The sequence below is a fragment of the Embiotoca jacksoni genome, unplaced genomic scaffold (assembly GCF_022577435.1).
Source record: "Embiotoca jacksoni isolate LCO1_2020_lvr unplaced genomic scaffold, fEmbJac1.0.p SCAF_33, whole genome shotgun sequence".
Lineage (NCBI taxonomy): Eukaryota > Metazoa > Chordata > Actinopteri > Embiotocidae > Embiotoca > Embiotoca jacksoni.
This window is the reverse complement of record NW_027185385.1, coordinates 57,501-70,450: the sequence shown is the minus strand read 5'-3', so window position 1 is coordinate 70,450 and position 12,950 is coordinate 57,501. Positions and strand designations below refer to the sequence as shown.

The 12,950-nt window shown below is 40.5% G+C and overlaps 1 protein-coding gene across 1 annotated transcript; it reads right to left on the bottom strand.

Moving 5' to 3' along the window:
* Positions 1-1,047: 1,047 nt before the first annotated feature.
* Positions 1,048-3,485, bottom strand: LOC138207702 (transcription factor Ovo-like 2). The gene is made up of 3 exons (XM_069165139.1): positions 3,407-3,485; positions 2,692-2,881; positions 1,048-1,370 (listed from the first exon to the last, which is right to left on the bottom strand). The coding sequence occupies exons 1-3, from the start codon at positions 3,461-3,463 to the stop codon at positions 1,048-1,050; spliced, it is 570 nt and encodes a 189-aa protein (XP_069021240.1). The 5' UTR covers positions 3,464-3,485.
* Positions 3,486-12,950: the final 9,465 nt, after the last annotated feature.

Genomic DNA, 12,950 nt, shown 5'->3' with positions numbered 1-12,950 from the left:
CTAATTTAACATTAAACTCACGCGGGCCGGTCAGGGAACGCCAAAGGGCCGGATGTGGCCCGGGGGCCGTACAATGCCCAGGTCTGGTGTAGATGATAGAGTCACTCTTTGGTCTCACAGCTGCTAGATTAATAAACCAGATGAGGAGATGGAAACACTTTTCAATTGTTTCCTCTTTATGTCATTCAATTACATTTAATTTGTAGTTAACCTGAGAGTCTTTTATATTTTATTTTTGACATTGACTGCTACGTCATGACGCTCCAACTGACTGATCCAGTTCAATAAACAAGATTCAGCTTCATTTTTATATTATTTACTCAGGTAGAAGGTTGCATATAAAACATCTTGGAAAATAGCTCTGCACCAGCTGTGCAGCACTTAGACCTGGTCTGAGCTGGAGAAAAGCGAGCATGAGCACGAGCAGCACGAGCACATCTTTACCAACACACACCTTGTAGGTCCGTTTCACCCATTCCAACGAGGCTGGGTTCATGTCCTAGCTAAAAAAAAAAAAAAAAAGCCCCTAACCCTGTACCTAATTGGATCTGTGCTTAGAACAAAGTAAAGTCCTAGACTGTGCTGACCATGGCAATACATTTGAGTGTTTGGTCTGTGAAGAAGTCTATTAGTACCAGAAAACTTCGACCTGTTAACTTTGACCTGTTAACTTTGACCTGTTAATTTCAACCTGTTAACTTTGACCTGTTAACTTCGAACTGTTAATTTCGACCTGTTAATTTCGACCTGTTAACTTCAACCTGTTAACTTTGGCCTGTTAATTTCGACCTGTTCGAACTGTTAACTTCGATCTGCTAACTTGGCAGCACTCTCAGTGGGTTTCAGATACATCAACACATATTAATAATTTTGAATCCTTAATTTTTATTTAAAGTGTTGGTTCACTCAGAGAAAACAAAGTCCTAAATAAACACAGGTGGATGTTGAAAGACGTTCTAAATGTTACACACTTCATTAAACGTGAAGCCATGTTAATGTCTTGATTGTCTTGCTGCAGAGCTCCAGGACGCTACTTCAGGATCCAGTCTACATGTAGTACGCAGGAGTTGAGTACAACAGGTAGGGGTTGAGTTTGTGTTCTGCTGATGAGAAGCTGCTGTTCTCGTGGGCCTGGCGCCGGTAGTACCTGCGGAGGGCGGGGCTGCCGGGATGGCACTGTCTCATGTGGAGGAAGTACTCATCGGGCCGGCTGGAGGTGTAGCCACAGTCCTCACACACAAAGATCTTGGAGCGTCTCTGACGGTAGGCGTACTGCTGGTGAACGCCGTGAATCTTCCTCATGTGGGACTCCAGAGAGCAGCGCTGTGTGAAGGCCTTCTCACACAGGTCACACTTGTAGGGACGGATACCTGCAGCAGGGGGCACACCTGCATGTTAGTGTGGATGCAACATAAATGACTGGCTGATCACATCAGACAGACTTCATGTTAAAAAAATTTTGAAATCATCAAGGATAAAAGACAATAAATGACCCTGAACCACCCGGCAGTGATGCTGCTATAGGCCGGGGTAACTGGGAGATCTCCTATGATGCACTGGGCTCCTCTCCTCTCTCTCTTGCACTTTCTATGAACTCATATGTCACCTTTACATTTCATTAACTTCATGTCTTCTCTCCCATAGTTTGCTTATTATTTGTTGTCTCCCTGCAGTTCTCCTCCTCCGGTACTTCGGTACTTTCCTCTGCAGACATCTTTCACCTGCAGCTGTTTGTCTGCTCTGTGATTACTGAACTACCATCAGTTCATGTTCTGGATCTCTATGCTGCTCTTTTCTCTCTCTGCTCTCCTCTCTCACTGGGCGAGGCAGATGTTCTCCACCTCTGAGCCTGGTTCTGTTAGATGTTCTCCACCTCTGAGTCTGGTTGTGTCTGATGCTTTTCTTCCTGTTAAAGAGGAGTTTTTCCTCCTTTGTTGAGTTTCCATGCTCATCTGTATGATGCTGTAAAGTTGTTGTCAGGACTTTACTGTGTTAAGTGCCCTGAAATAACTTGTTGTGTGGTGATTTCTCATTATATAAATAAACTCAAATGGAACTGAATTAATCAAGTTTATTAAACAATATATGATAAGCATATTTAAAGATACATCCCTAAAGAGTCAATTAAACAGCTGAGCTTCTGTTTCATCTTATAAAGCATTTTAGAAGATCTTCAATATTATTGTTAAATTAATTGTATTATTCATTATTAATAATTATTATTACCTCCATCTCAATCAAGTGCATCATTAAAAATACATGTTAATATATTAATAACAACACATTGATGCATCAGTCGTTACTTATAATATAACATGTGACATGTGTGCTCGTACTTCTGTACATACAAACATTTGGATGTTTTCACCTTATCAGGATCTACTAAAGACTTTCTGCAGTAGATGTTCCTCACCTGTGTGTTCTAGTGTTCCTCATCTGTGTTCTAGTGTTCCTCACCTGTGTGTGTTCTCGTGTTCCTCACCTGTGTGTGTTCTCGTGTTCCTCACCTGTGTGTTCTCGTGTTCCTCACCTGTGTGTGTTCTAGTGTTCCTCACCTGTGTGTTCTAGTGTTCCTCACCTGTGTTCACCTGTTCCTCACCTGTGTGTTCTCCTGTTCCTCACCTGTGTGTGTTCTCCTGTTCCTCACCTGTGTGTTCTAGTGTTCCTCACCTGTGTTCACCTGTTCCTCACCTGTGTGTGTTCTCATGTGCCTCTTGAGGTCGAAGGTGTCGTTGAATCCTTTGCCACAGTACCGACAGGGATGTCTCTTCACCAGGCTGTGGCACTTGAGGTGTCGGGTCAGCATGCGCTGCAGGGGAAAGATCTTGTGGCACACGGAGCACACAAAGTCACCTGACACGGGGGACATGCGGGGGCGGGGCTATAAGGAAAAGGTGAGGTCGCCAAACTGATCAATAAAAATTAAAATAATTATCATCATCATCAAGGTGTTTCTGTCCTCTCTAATATTTACAGAGAACAAATTGCAGTATAATCAGTTAATATTTATAACAGGTAATATATATTCTTAATATTATAATATAATATAATATATATATATATATATGTATATATATATATATATTAAATTAGGAGTTATCATCAAATCTGCAGGTTCATAAATCTACTGACAGGAAACACTCACTCTGAACACAGTTGCTCCATAACCCTACACTCAGCCAAACACACACACACACACACACACACACACACACACACACACACACACACACACACACACACACACACACACACACATATTTAAGAAAAACGCAATAACTTTCCTCAGTAACTGATTCCTGTTATGAACATGAATTATTAAAGTACTTTTAAACATAGTCACATGGAGATGGATGATAAGTGCTTGTTAGAATAAAGAGCTCCATGATGAGGTGTGTGATCTTACCTTTGCTCTGCTGACCAGGGCCAGCGTGCTCGGATGGTAGAAGGGGCCCCGCAGCATCACGGGGGACCAGTCCGGTCTGGTGTGGCCCCCCGGTCCTCTGGACCCTGTCAGAGTGAGCGGTACTACAACTCCTGCTGCTGTTCCACATCCTGTCTGAGGCCCCGTGGACAGCCGCTGGGGGTCGGACCTGACAGATCTCTGCTCCTCCGTGTTTTCACGGACTAAACGAGCAGCACCGGTAAATGACGAGGTGCAAACAGGATATTTTACTGTTGACATGTGAAACTGAACTAAAAGATTCAAACCTCTTGTTGTGTCTTCTTTCCACTCATGCTGCTCTTCTTCTTTCCACTGCCATGCTCCACAGGCCCCGCGCTTCTTCTTCACAAGGAAAGACCTTGGCATCCTCGTGATCTTCTTTTTCTTCTTCTTCCTCTTCCTCTCCCTCCTCTAGTCCTGCCACTGTACTTTCAGATCAGACCAGTTACCTTCATCCCTCGACAGTGTGCAGGCAGTTCCAGCTAAATCACTGCTCTCATTTCCATAACACTGTGAAGAGTGGTGCAGGTTTAAAGGGCCGGTGGGGGGAGGGGGGTAGGAGCTTTTGTGACAGAGTACACCTGTGTTGACTGTGCGCGTGCGCCATTTTAACTGGTCCTCCGCTGGTTTTGCATGTCAGATAGTGAGAATCCGGGGAGCTTCACATTCAGGTAGCCCTTGCCATGCAAATAGTGGGCCGGGACCGAGCCCTGGTCCAGACAGAGGGCACGGTCGGAGTAACAGGAGCAGGCACAGTGGAGCCACAACCTTAACTGCTAGGGAAATCAGCCCTTTCTCTTTTTTTACTCCTTTCTGATGCCTTTGTTTGGAGGGATTACAGAACCATTCACACACTTAACCGGCAGCCAGTCAGGCTTTTGATTGAACTGTTTACATAAGTACGAATACGAACTTTGTGTCTGATGGAATGAACAACAGTCCAACAGAACAGTCTGAAGATGATGTAGGGTTCCTATCTCCAGCATGTTTATCACTTATTTCTGATAAAGTCTCGTCAACAACACATTTGAACAGTAAACCGTCTGTCTGTGTCTCTGTTGGACAGTCAGACGGCTGCAGAGCAAAATGAACTGCTGCATCTGGTTTCTCTGGACTGTGCACGGTAGAAACAAATCACTCTAAAGCCATCATGCAAATATCAGTAGAGGTCAGTCCAAGAACACAAACTGTACAGCAGTGGAAACACACCTGAGCCCCGCCTCTCTGATGTATGGATATTAGCATGTATTTAGCACATATATTAGGGTTAGGGTTATTAGTTATTATATTAGTATGTATTTAGTATGTATATTAGTATGTGTATTAGTACGTATTTAGGTAGGTAGGTAGGTAGGTATATACTTTATTAATCCCCGAGGGGAAATTTTTTTCGCCACAGCAGCATACATACAGAAGCAATAATAGAACAATAGAATAAAATAATAGAATAGAATATATAATAGAAAAGCAATAAAATAAAATAGCAGTAAATAGCAGTAAAAAATATAAATATAAAATGCACAGCATATACAGTATATATACAGTACATTAAATATCTATATATATTATATACAACAAACCAATAAACAGTCAACATATATACTGTATGTATATATATATACATACAGTACATATCTATATATATATAATATACACATAATATACAAGCAACCAAGAAACACAGTCATCAGTGTTATTGTACTGTGATGGATTTTGCCAGAGGTGAGTTATTGTAATTATTATTGTTAGTATGTATATTATTGTGTATACTAGTATGTTTTTAGTATGTATATTAGTATGTATTTAGTATGGATATTATTATGTATTTAGAATGTATACTAGTATGGATTTAGTATGTACAGTGCATCCAGAAAGTATTCACAACGCTTCACTATTTCCACATTTTGTTATGTTAGTTTTATTCCGAAATGGATTAAATTCATTTTTTTCCTCAAAATTCTATACACAATACCCCATAATGACAAAGTGAAAAACATTTTTTTGAAATTTTTGCAAATCTATTAAAAATCAAAAATGAAAAAAATCACATGTACATAAGTATTCACAGCCTTTGCCATGACACTTAACATTGAGCTCAGGTGCTTCCTGTTTCCACTGATCATCCTTGAGATGTTTCTACAACTTGATTGGAGTCCACCTGATAAATTCAGTTGATTGGACATGATTTGGAAAGACACACACCGTCTATATAAGGTCCCACAATTGACATGTCAGAGCACAAACCAAGACATGAAGTCCAAGGAATCATCTGTAGACCTCTGAGACAGGATTGTATCGAGGCTCAGATCTGGGGAAGGGTACAAAAAAATGTCTGCAGCATTGAAGGTCCCAATGAGCACAGTGGCCTCCATCATCTGTAAATGGAAGAAGTTTGAACCACCAGGACTCTTCCTAGAGTCGGCCGCCCGGCCAAACTGAGCGATCAGGGGAGAAGGGCCTTAGTCAGGGAGGTGACCAAGAACCCGATGGTCACTCTGACAGAGCTCCAGCGTTGCTCTGTGAAGAGTGCTAGTGTTTGTATTTAAATAAACACATCGGAAACAGTATGTAACTATCAGCTGTTCACTAAATGTGTGAAGAGTTTGATGAGTTTCCTGGACTTCCTGCTGCAGTGACTGATTAACACAGCTGGTGATGTTCAGCAGGACCTGACGACATATGGAACATACTAAATACATACATTTCTTTATGATCTCCTCTCTACAGTTCACTGTATTCAACCTTAAAACACATCACACGTTCACTGTTTGTTTAAAATCTAAATTTGTATACTGCACTCAGAAATTAAAGATAGAGTTCAACTCGTAATAACTAAAATGACTTCTGATGAGCGTGTACAATATATATTAATAATCTGCTTTATTTTCATTATTCTCTGGTCTTCAGTCAAGTAGTTCACTTCTCCTTTATAATAAATAAAGATGATAAATGTGCAGAGATGTGGGTCCCAGCAGCCGACTGTTGACTTTACTGTGTGTCACTCCGGAGCTGCGCTCTAACTGTATGCAAAGCAGCGTCCTCGTACTGCAGCATGGAAATGAAATGGTAACCAGGAAGCGCCACATTTCTTTGCTCCCTTCAGGTGAGACCTCCTGGGACAGAGACAAACCGTACAGACACTGGGACGTGTCTCACGATCAGAGGAGCGGCAGCGGTTACACAGAAAATTCACATCTTTTGAATAAACTCTCTGAGACTTCAAATCAATTATTTTTGCTTTGTTAGATGTGAGACCATCAAATTCACTATCAATCAGAGTGAAAGGAACTCTTTTCTTGGTGTTGATTTTTAACACTTTTCAGGAGTTGAACCTTGAACTCTTTGGGAGTTAAAACTCGACTCCCATGAAGAGTAAATTCTACTTTAACCTTGAGTTGTTTGAATATGAACTCTTTTACAATGTTAACAGTCAACACTTAAAAGTGTGAATTGTTTGACATTCATGGAGTTAAAGTGTCATCACACTATAAAGGTTTCAGGTCAGACTGACTACAAGATAACAACATATTCATCCCACATTTATATTTAACAATTATATTCAGTGTGATTATATTCATTGGGCAATAATTAATGATGCATGAAAACTTTGTATAACAACTTACAAACTAACTGATGTATTATTGTCACTGTGATTGGTTTATTGGACGTTCCTCCCTTGTACACTTATGAATTTGAATGATAGCCCCATTTTATTTATCATTGTTTTCATTGAAATATTAATAAACAGCATGTTTTAACAAAATAAAAAATAATTTCTGCCCATCACTTCGATTTAATTTGGTTGATTTATTGTCAAAAGTTACAAAGAAACAACTAAGGCATGCTGGGAAATGTTAATACAGCAACAAAACTGTTCAGTTAACGGAGTCGTGTTGAATGATGCTTCTCAACACTCAGAGAATCAACAGAATATTACCAAAGAGGAGGACAAGAGGACGGAGGACAGTAGGACAGAAAGATGGAAGACAAGAGGATGGCAGACAGGAGGACAGAGGAAAGGAGGACAAGAAGACAGGAGAACGGTGGAGAGGAGGACAGAGGACAGGAGGAAAGGAGGACAGAGGAGTTCATAATGAGTCTTCTGTAGTCAACATTTGTGTTGCTGCAGTGCAAACAACATTTTGTCACATCTAAAATATAAATAAGGAATAAGAGTATTGATAAAAAACCAAGTTGATTGAGTGTTGATAAGATAAACATAAAATTTAAATCAGCCTCCTGCAGAAGTCCAGATTCAGAGATCATTCATGGAACATATGGAAGAAACCTGCACACATGAAAACCACCAGCCATCAATCATACTGCAGAACAGGCTGTAGACAGACCCTGGACCAGTTAACATGAATCTGACAGTTTCATTTACATAAAAAAACAAATCATTCAAAGCTATTGGAGTGAAAACACACTGACTGAACAACATCGTTGTTGTGTTTGCAGTGAGCCGGTGTGTTTTTAATGAATCCAGATGATTATGAATCCAGATTGAATACATTTCCCTCAGATGATATAAACAGGAGGATCACAAACCTTTTTGTGAGGTGACTGTTGCTCGTCAGATTAAACTTGAATTAACTTTCTGTTGAATACAATGAGACTGTGACGTGTCTGAACACGCACATGAACACACAACAGGCCGTGTAACTGTTGATGTGTGTCATGGTCGGCCACGCCCTCTTTCACTTCAACACATAAGTGTTTGTGTATCTACAACTAGCTGCAGGACATCCAGGGACTCAATGTTCATTTCATCCGTTCCTAAAACACATCAAACATTTTCACATCATCAGGATTCAGGTGTCAGCAGGATGATGGAGAACAGTGGTTTTATTAATGAGGGACTATAAATCACCTGTTAGAGTGCAGAAGCTACTTTTATTTGATCTTTCTGCAGGCTGTGATCCTCCCTTGTTTTCGATAAAGTGTGAGTAAGATAATACCTGGATGAAGGTTTGAGCCGTTGGTCTGTTCTCAGATTGATGATCATAAACATGTGAAACAAGCTGTGTTTATGACTAATGTAAATATCCTGCTGTGGACTGATAGAACTAAATGATCATTCATGGGAGGACACTGTGACTTGTAGTTTGGAGGTTTCAGGGGATTAAATATTAGTTATCATGACAATATATTCGTCCTTTTTTAAAAAAATATTTGCTGAACATATCAAACATATTACTGTTATAATATAACTGGCTGATGCTCTGACAGGTGCACAGAGTATTCAGACTTTAACGGATCTTCAAATAGGGCTCATCTCGCTGAGATTCAAAGTATGATCAAAATCATTTTCAATATTTATCAAGTTCAATATGCAGTTTGTTTGTCTTCTTGTTCTTGTGTTACTACTTAGCACTATTTGTATTTACTCATTATACAGTCATTACTCCTTTTTGATTCATACACTGTCATTTTTTTAACAGTCTCTGGAACAAGAGAGACGGCATCCATCCTACTTTGGATGGTGCAGCTCTTCTTTCTAGAAATATGGCCATGTCTCTTCACAGCCCTAAAACCTGACATCCAGGGTTGAGGCCAGGACGCAGAGCTGCAGTCTTACAGCTCCTCTGCAGCTTCTTTAGAGCTGTCACTCACCCAAAACCTTCAACATCCTATAGAGGTTGTGTCTGTACCCAGACCACCTATATTTAAAAAACTCAACAAAAGATCTATCAATAAAAATGTAATAAAAATGGATCCTACCAAATTAATGGATCAAACAAATCTGACAATTAAAAGCGGACTATTAAATATGAGATCTCTCTGGTCTAAATCTGTTAGTAAATGACTTGATAACTGATCATCAGATTGATTTACTGTCTCACAGAGACCTGGCTGCAACAGGAAGAATATGTTAGTATGAATAAAGCAACTCCTCCCAGTCATATTCATTATCATATTCCTAGAGATCCAGGAGGAGGAGGAGGAGGAGGAAGAGGAGGAGGAGTGCCAGCAATCTTCCACTCAAGTTTATCAATTAATCCAAAGCCTCAACTTAGTTATAAATCATTTGAGAGTCTGACTCTTAGTCTCTCACCCAAACTGGAAAGCACAGAAACGGATTGTATTGTTGTTGTTTATCTCCCACCTGGTCCTTATTCAGAGTTTCTAACTGAATTCTGACTTTTTATCAGATTTAGTGCTGAGTTCAGATAAAGTGATGATAGTGGGAGACTTTAACATTCATGTTGACGTGGACAACGACAGCCTCAGTTCTACTTTCAGCTCATTATTAGATTCTATAGGCTTTTCTCAGAATGTAAATAAACCCTGTCACCGTGGTAACCACACCCTCCATCTGGTTCTGTCGTATGGGATGGAAACTGAAAATGTAATAGTATTTCCTCAAAACCCTGTTTTGTCGGACCACTTCTTATTAACATCTGAAGTTACAATAATGGACTACACAGCATGTGGGAATAAATCCCACTACAGTAGATGTCTGTCAGATGATGTCGTGGCCAAATTTAAGGAAGCAGTTACATGCTTATCCTCTTCGATGCCGTGTGTTAAAGCAGTGGAAGGCATCTATGTTGATCTTAGTCCCACACAAGTGGATCATCTGGCAGAAAACACTGCAGTATCTCTGCTACAACTCTAGATGATGTCGCCCCTCTGAAGAAGAGAGTCATGAACCAGAGGAAGTTGTCTCCATGGTACAACTCAGAACTACGCTCTGCTAGGCAGCGACTAGAAAGATGGAAAAGAAATGGAGTTCCACTAATTTAGAAGAATTTCAACTGAAGCAACTGTAGGACCAGATGTAAACTTGGAACATTTCTCTCCTGTTAAGCTCTCTGAGTTAACTAGAATTATTTCTTCATCTGGATCCTCTAGCTGTCTGTTAGATCTCATCCCAACTAAACTTTTTAAGGAAGTCTTCCCTTTAATTAATACTTCCATATTAGATCAGATCAACCTATCTATTGTAACCAGCTATGTACAGGCTTTTAAAGTGGCTATAATTAAACCTTTACTTAAAAAGCCAACTCTTGATCAGCTGTTTTAGGAAACTACAGACCAATTTCCAACCTGATGTTTATTTCTAAAATCCTTGAAAAAGTTGTTGCAAATCAACTTTTTGATCATTTACAAAGGAATGATCTGTTTGAAGATTTTCAGCCTTTAGAGTTCATCATAGCACATTAACAGCTCTGGTGAAAGTTACTAATGACCTTTTATTAGCCTCAGATAATGGACTCGTCTCTGTACTTGTTCTTCTGGACCTCAGTGCTGCTTTTGATACGATTGATCATACGATCTTATTACAGAGATTAGAAGACGTTACGAGGATTAAAGGAACCGCATTAGACTGGTTCAAATCCTACTTATCAGCTAGATTCCAATTTGTCCATGTCAACAATGAGTCTTCCAGAAGAGTTAGTTATGGAGTTCCACAAGGCTCAGTGTTAGGCCCAATACTTTTTACTTTGTACATGCTTCCATTAGGAGATGTCATCAGGAAGCACTGCATCAACTTCCATTGTTATGCAGATGACACTCAGCTATATCTTTCTATAAAACCAGATGAAACTAATCAGTTAGTAAAACTTGAAGCCTGTCTAAAAGACATAAAGGCCTGGATGACCAAAAACGTCCTGCTTCTAAATTCAGACAAAACAGAAGTTCTTGTACTTGGTCCTAAACACCTCAGAAACTCTTTCTGTAATCACTTAGTTACTCTAGATGACGTTGTTTTGGCCTCCAGCAAAACTGTGAGGAACCTTGGAGTCATCTTTGATGAGGATTTGTCCTTTCGACACCATATAAAGCAAATCTCCAGAACTGCCTTCTTTCATCTACGTAATATTAATAAAATCAGGAAAATCCTTCCTCAGCGTGATGCAGAAAAACTCATTCATGCATTTGTTACTTCTAGACTAGATTATTGTAATTCCTTGTTGTTAGGATGTCCAAATTACTCATTAAAAACCTGCAGCTGATCCAAAATGCTGCAGCAAGAGTACTGATGGGATTTAGCAAGAGAGATCATATTTCTCCAATTTTAGCTTCTCTTCACTGACTTCCTGTGAAATCAAGAACATAATTTAAAATTCTCTTGATGACTTACAAAGCTCTACATGACCAGGCTCCATCATATCTTAGAGATCTTATAGAGCAGGGGTGGCCAACCAGTCAGAGACTAAGAGCCACATTTTTTACTGTGTTACCGCAAAGAGCCACATCATACACATGGGCACACATGAACATCACCCCATCCCTTCCTCTTACACACACACCTCTGCTCAGCCAAATTTATTGTGTGACATTATCATGTCACACACCAACATGATAATGACAGAAATTGACTCCTACAGTACTAAGACCACAGGCCAGTCATTTTCAACAATGAACATTGTGTGCACTGTCTCACACACACAAACTCTCAGTTCAACAAAGTCCACAAACAAAAACATAATAATTTACAATAGCGTTTTTCACTTACTATGCATGTTGCTTAGTGCGACTTCTGGCATTCCTTGCCTTGAACAATCCTCTTCAAATCTGGCTTGTATTCTGTTGTTGCCACTCGAAGCAATTCTTTCACATGGGTGTCAGTCAGAACAGATCGATGCTTTGATTTCACGTGTTTCAGGGTAGAAAACACAGACTCGCAGACGTATGTTGACCCAAACATTGACAGTATCTTAAGCGCAGCCCGTTTGACATTGGGGTATTTTTCCATTGGCACACTTTTCCAGAACTCAATGGTCCCTTCCCTTAAAGCAGGTTTCAGTTGGTCCTCCTCACAAAGATCGATCATCTCCAACTCAGCCGCAGCCTCATCTGTGACTAGCGGGGCTTTCAAACAGTCCGTCTCCGCATTAAATGGGTCGACGAGGAACGTAATCTGCGGCCTTTTCAGTTGTAGATCACGGAACCGGATGACAAAGCTTTCGTGCAGGTTTTCAACCAGTGTTGCATATCTGGCTCTTTGCTTATTCAGGGCGGCGCTGGTGACTTGCCCGCTGGCTTTTAGCAGAGTGGGAAAATGCGTTAAATCTCCCTTTTGAATATGCGCCTTGAACAGCTTCAGTTTGTTGACAAACGCAAACACACTTTGCACCAGGTCAGGCAGCATTTTTAACTTACCCTGCAGGGTCAGGTTCAGTCTGTCCAAGTGACACAGCATGTCGACCAAAAAGGCCAGATCCATAATCCACTCGACGTCCGAGAGCTCGGGATAGTCCTTGTCCTTCTCTCCATGAACAGTTTCACGGCATCCAAAAGCTCAAAGAAGCGAGCGAGCACCTTGCCTTTTGACAGCCACCTCAGTGCAGTGCAGCAGCAGGTCACCTGGAAGTCCTTGGTCCAGTTCAGCGATGAGATTTTTGAATTGCCTGTGGTTAAGCGCATGTGTGCGGATGTAGTTGACGATTTCAGTTGACGAGGCTTCATGACGTTGTCTAAATTCAATGATTTAGACACGAGTTGCTCCCTGTGGATGATGCAGTGGAAATTCCAAAACTCAGGAAATGTTTGGTCA

Excerpts from the sequence above, each read along its gene's own strand:
- LOC138207702 (XM_069165139.1), bottom strand. The coding sequence starts at position 3,463 with ATGCTGCGGGGCCCCTTCTACCATCCGAGCACGCTGGCCCTGGTCAGC. Across the intron at positions 2,882-3,406 it reads CCCTGGTCAGCAGAGCAAAG|CCCCGCCCCCGCATGTCCCC; the intron begins GTAAGATCACAC and ends TTTTCCTTATAG. Across the intron at positions 1,371-2,691 it reads GCACATGAGAACACACACAG|GTATCCGTCCCTACAAGTGT; the intron begins GTGAGGAACAGG and ends CCCCTGCTGCAG.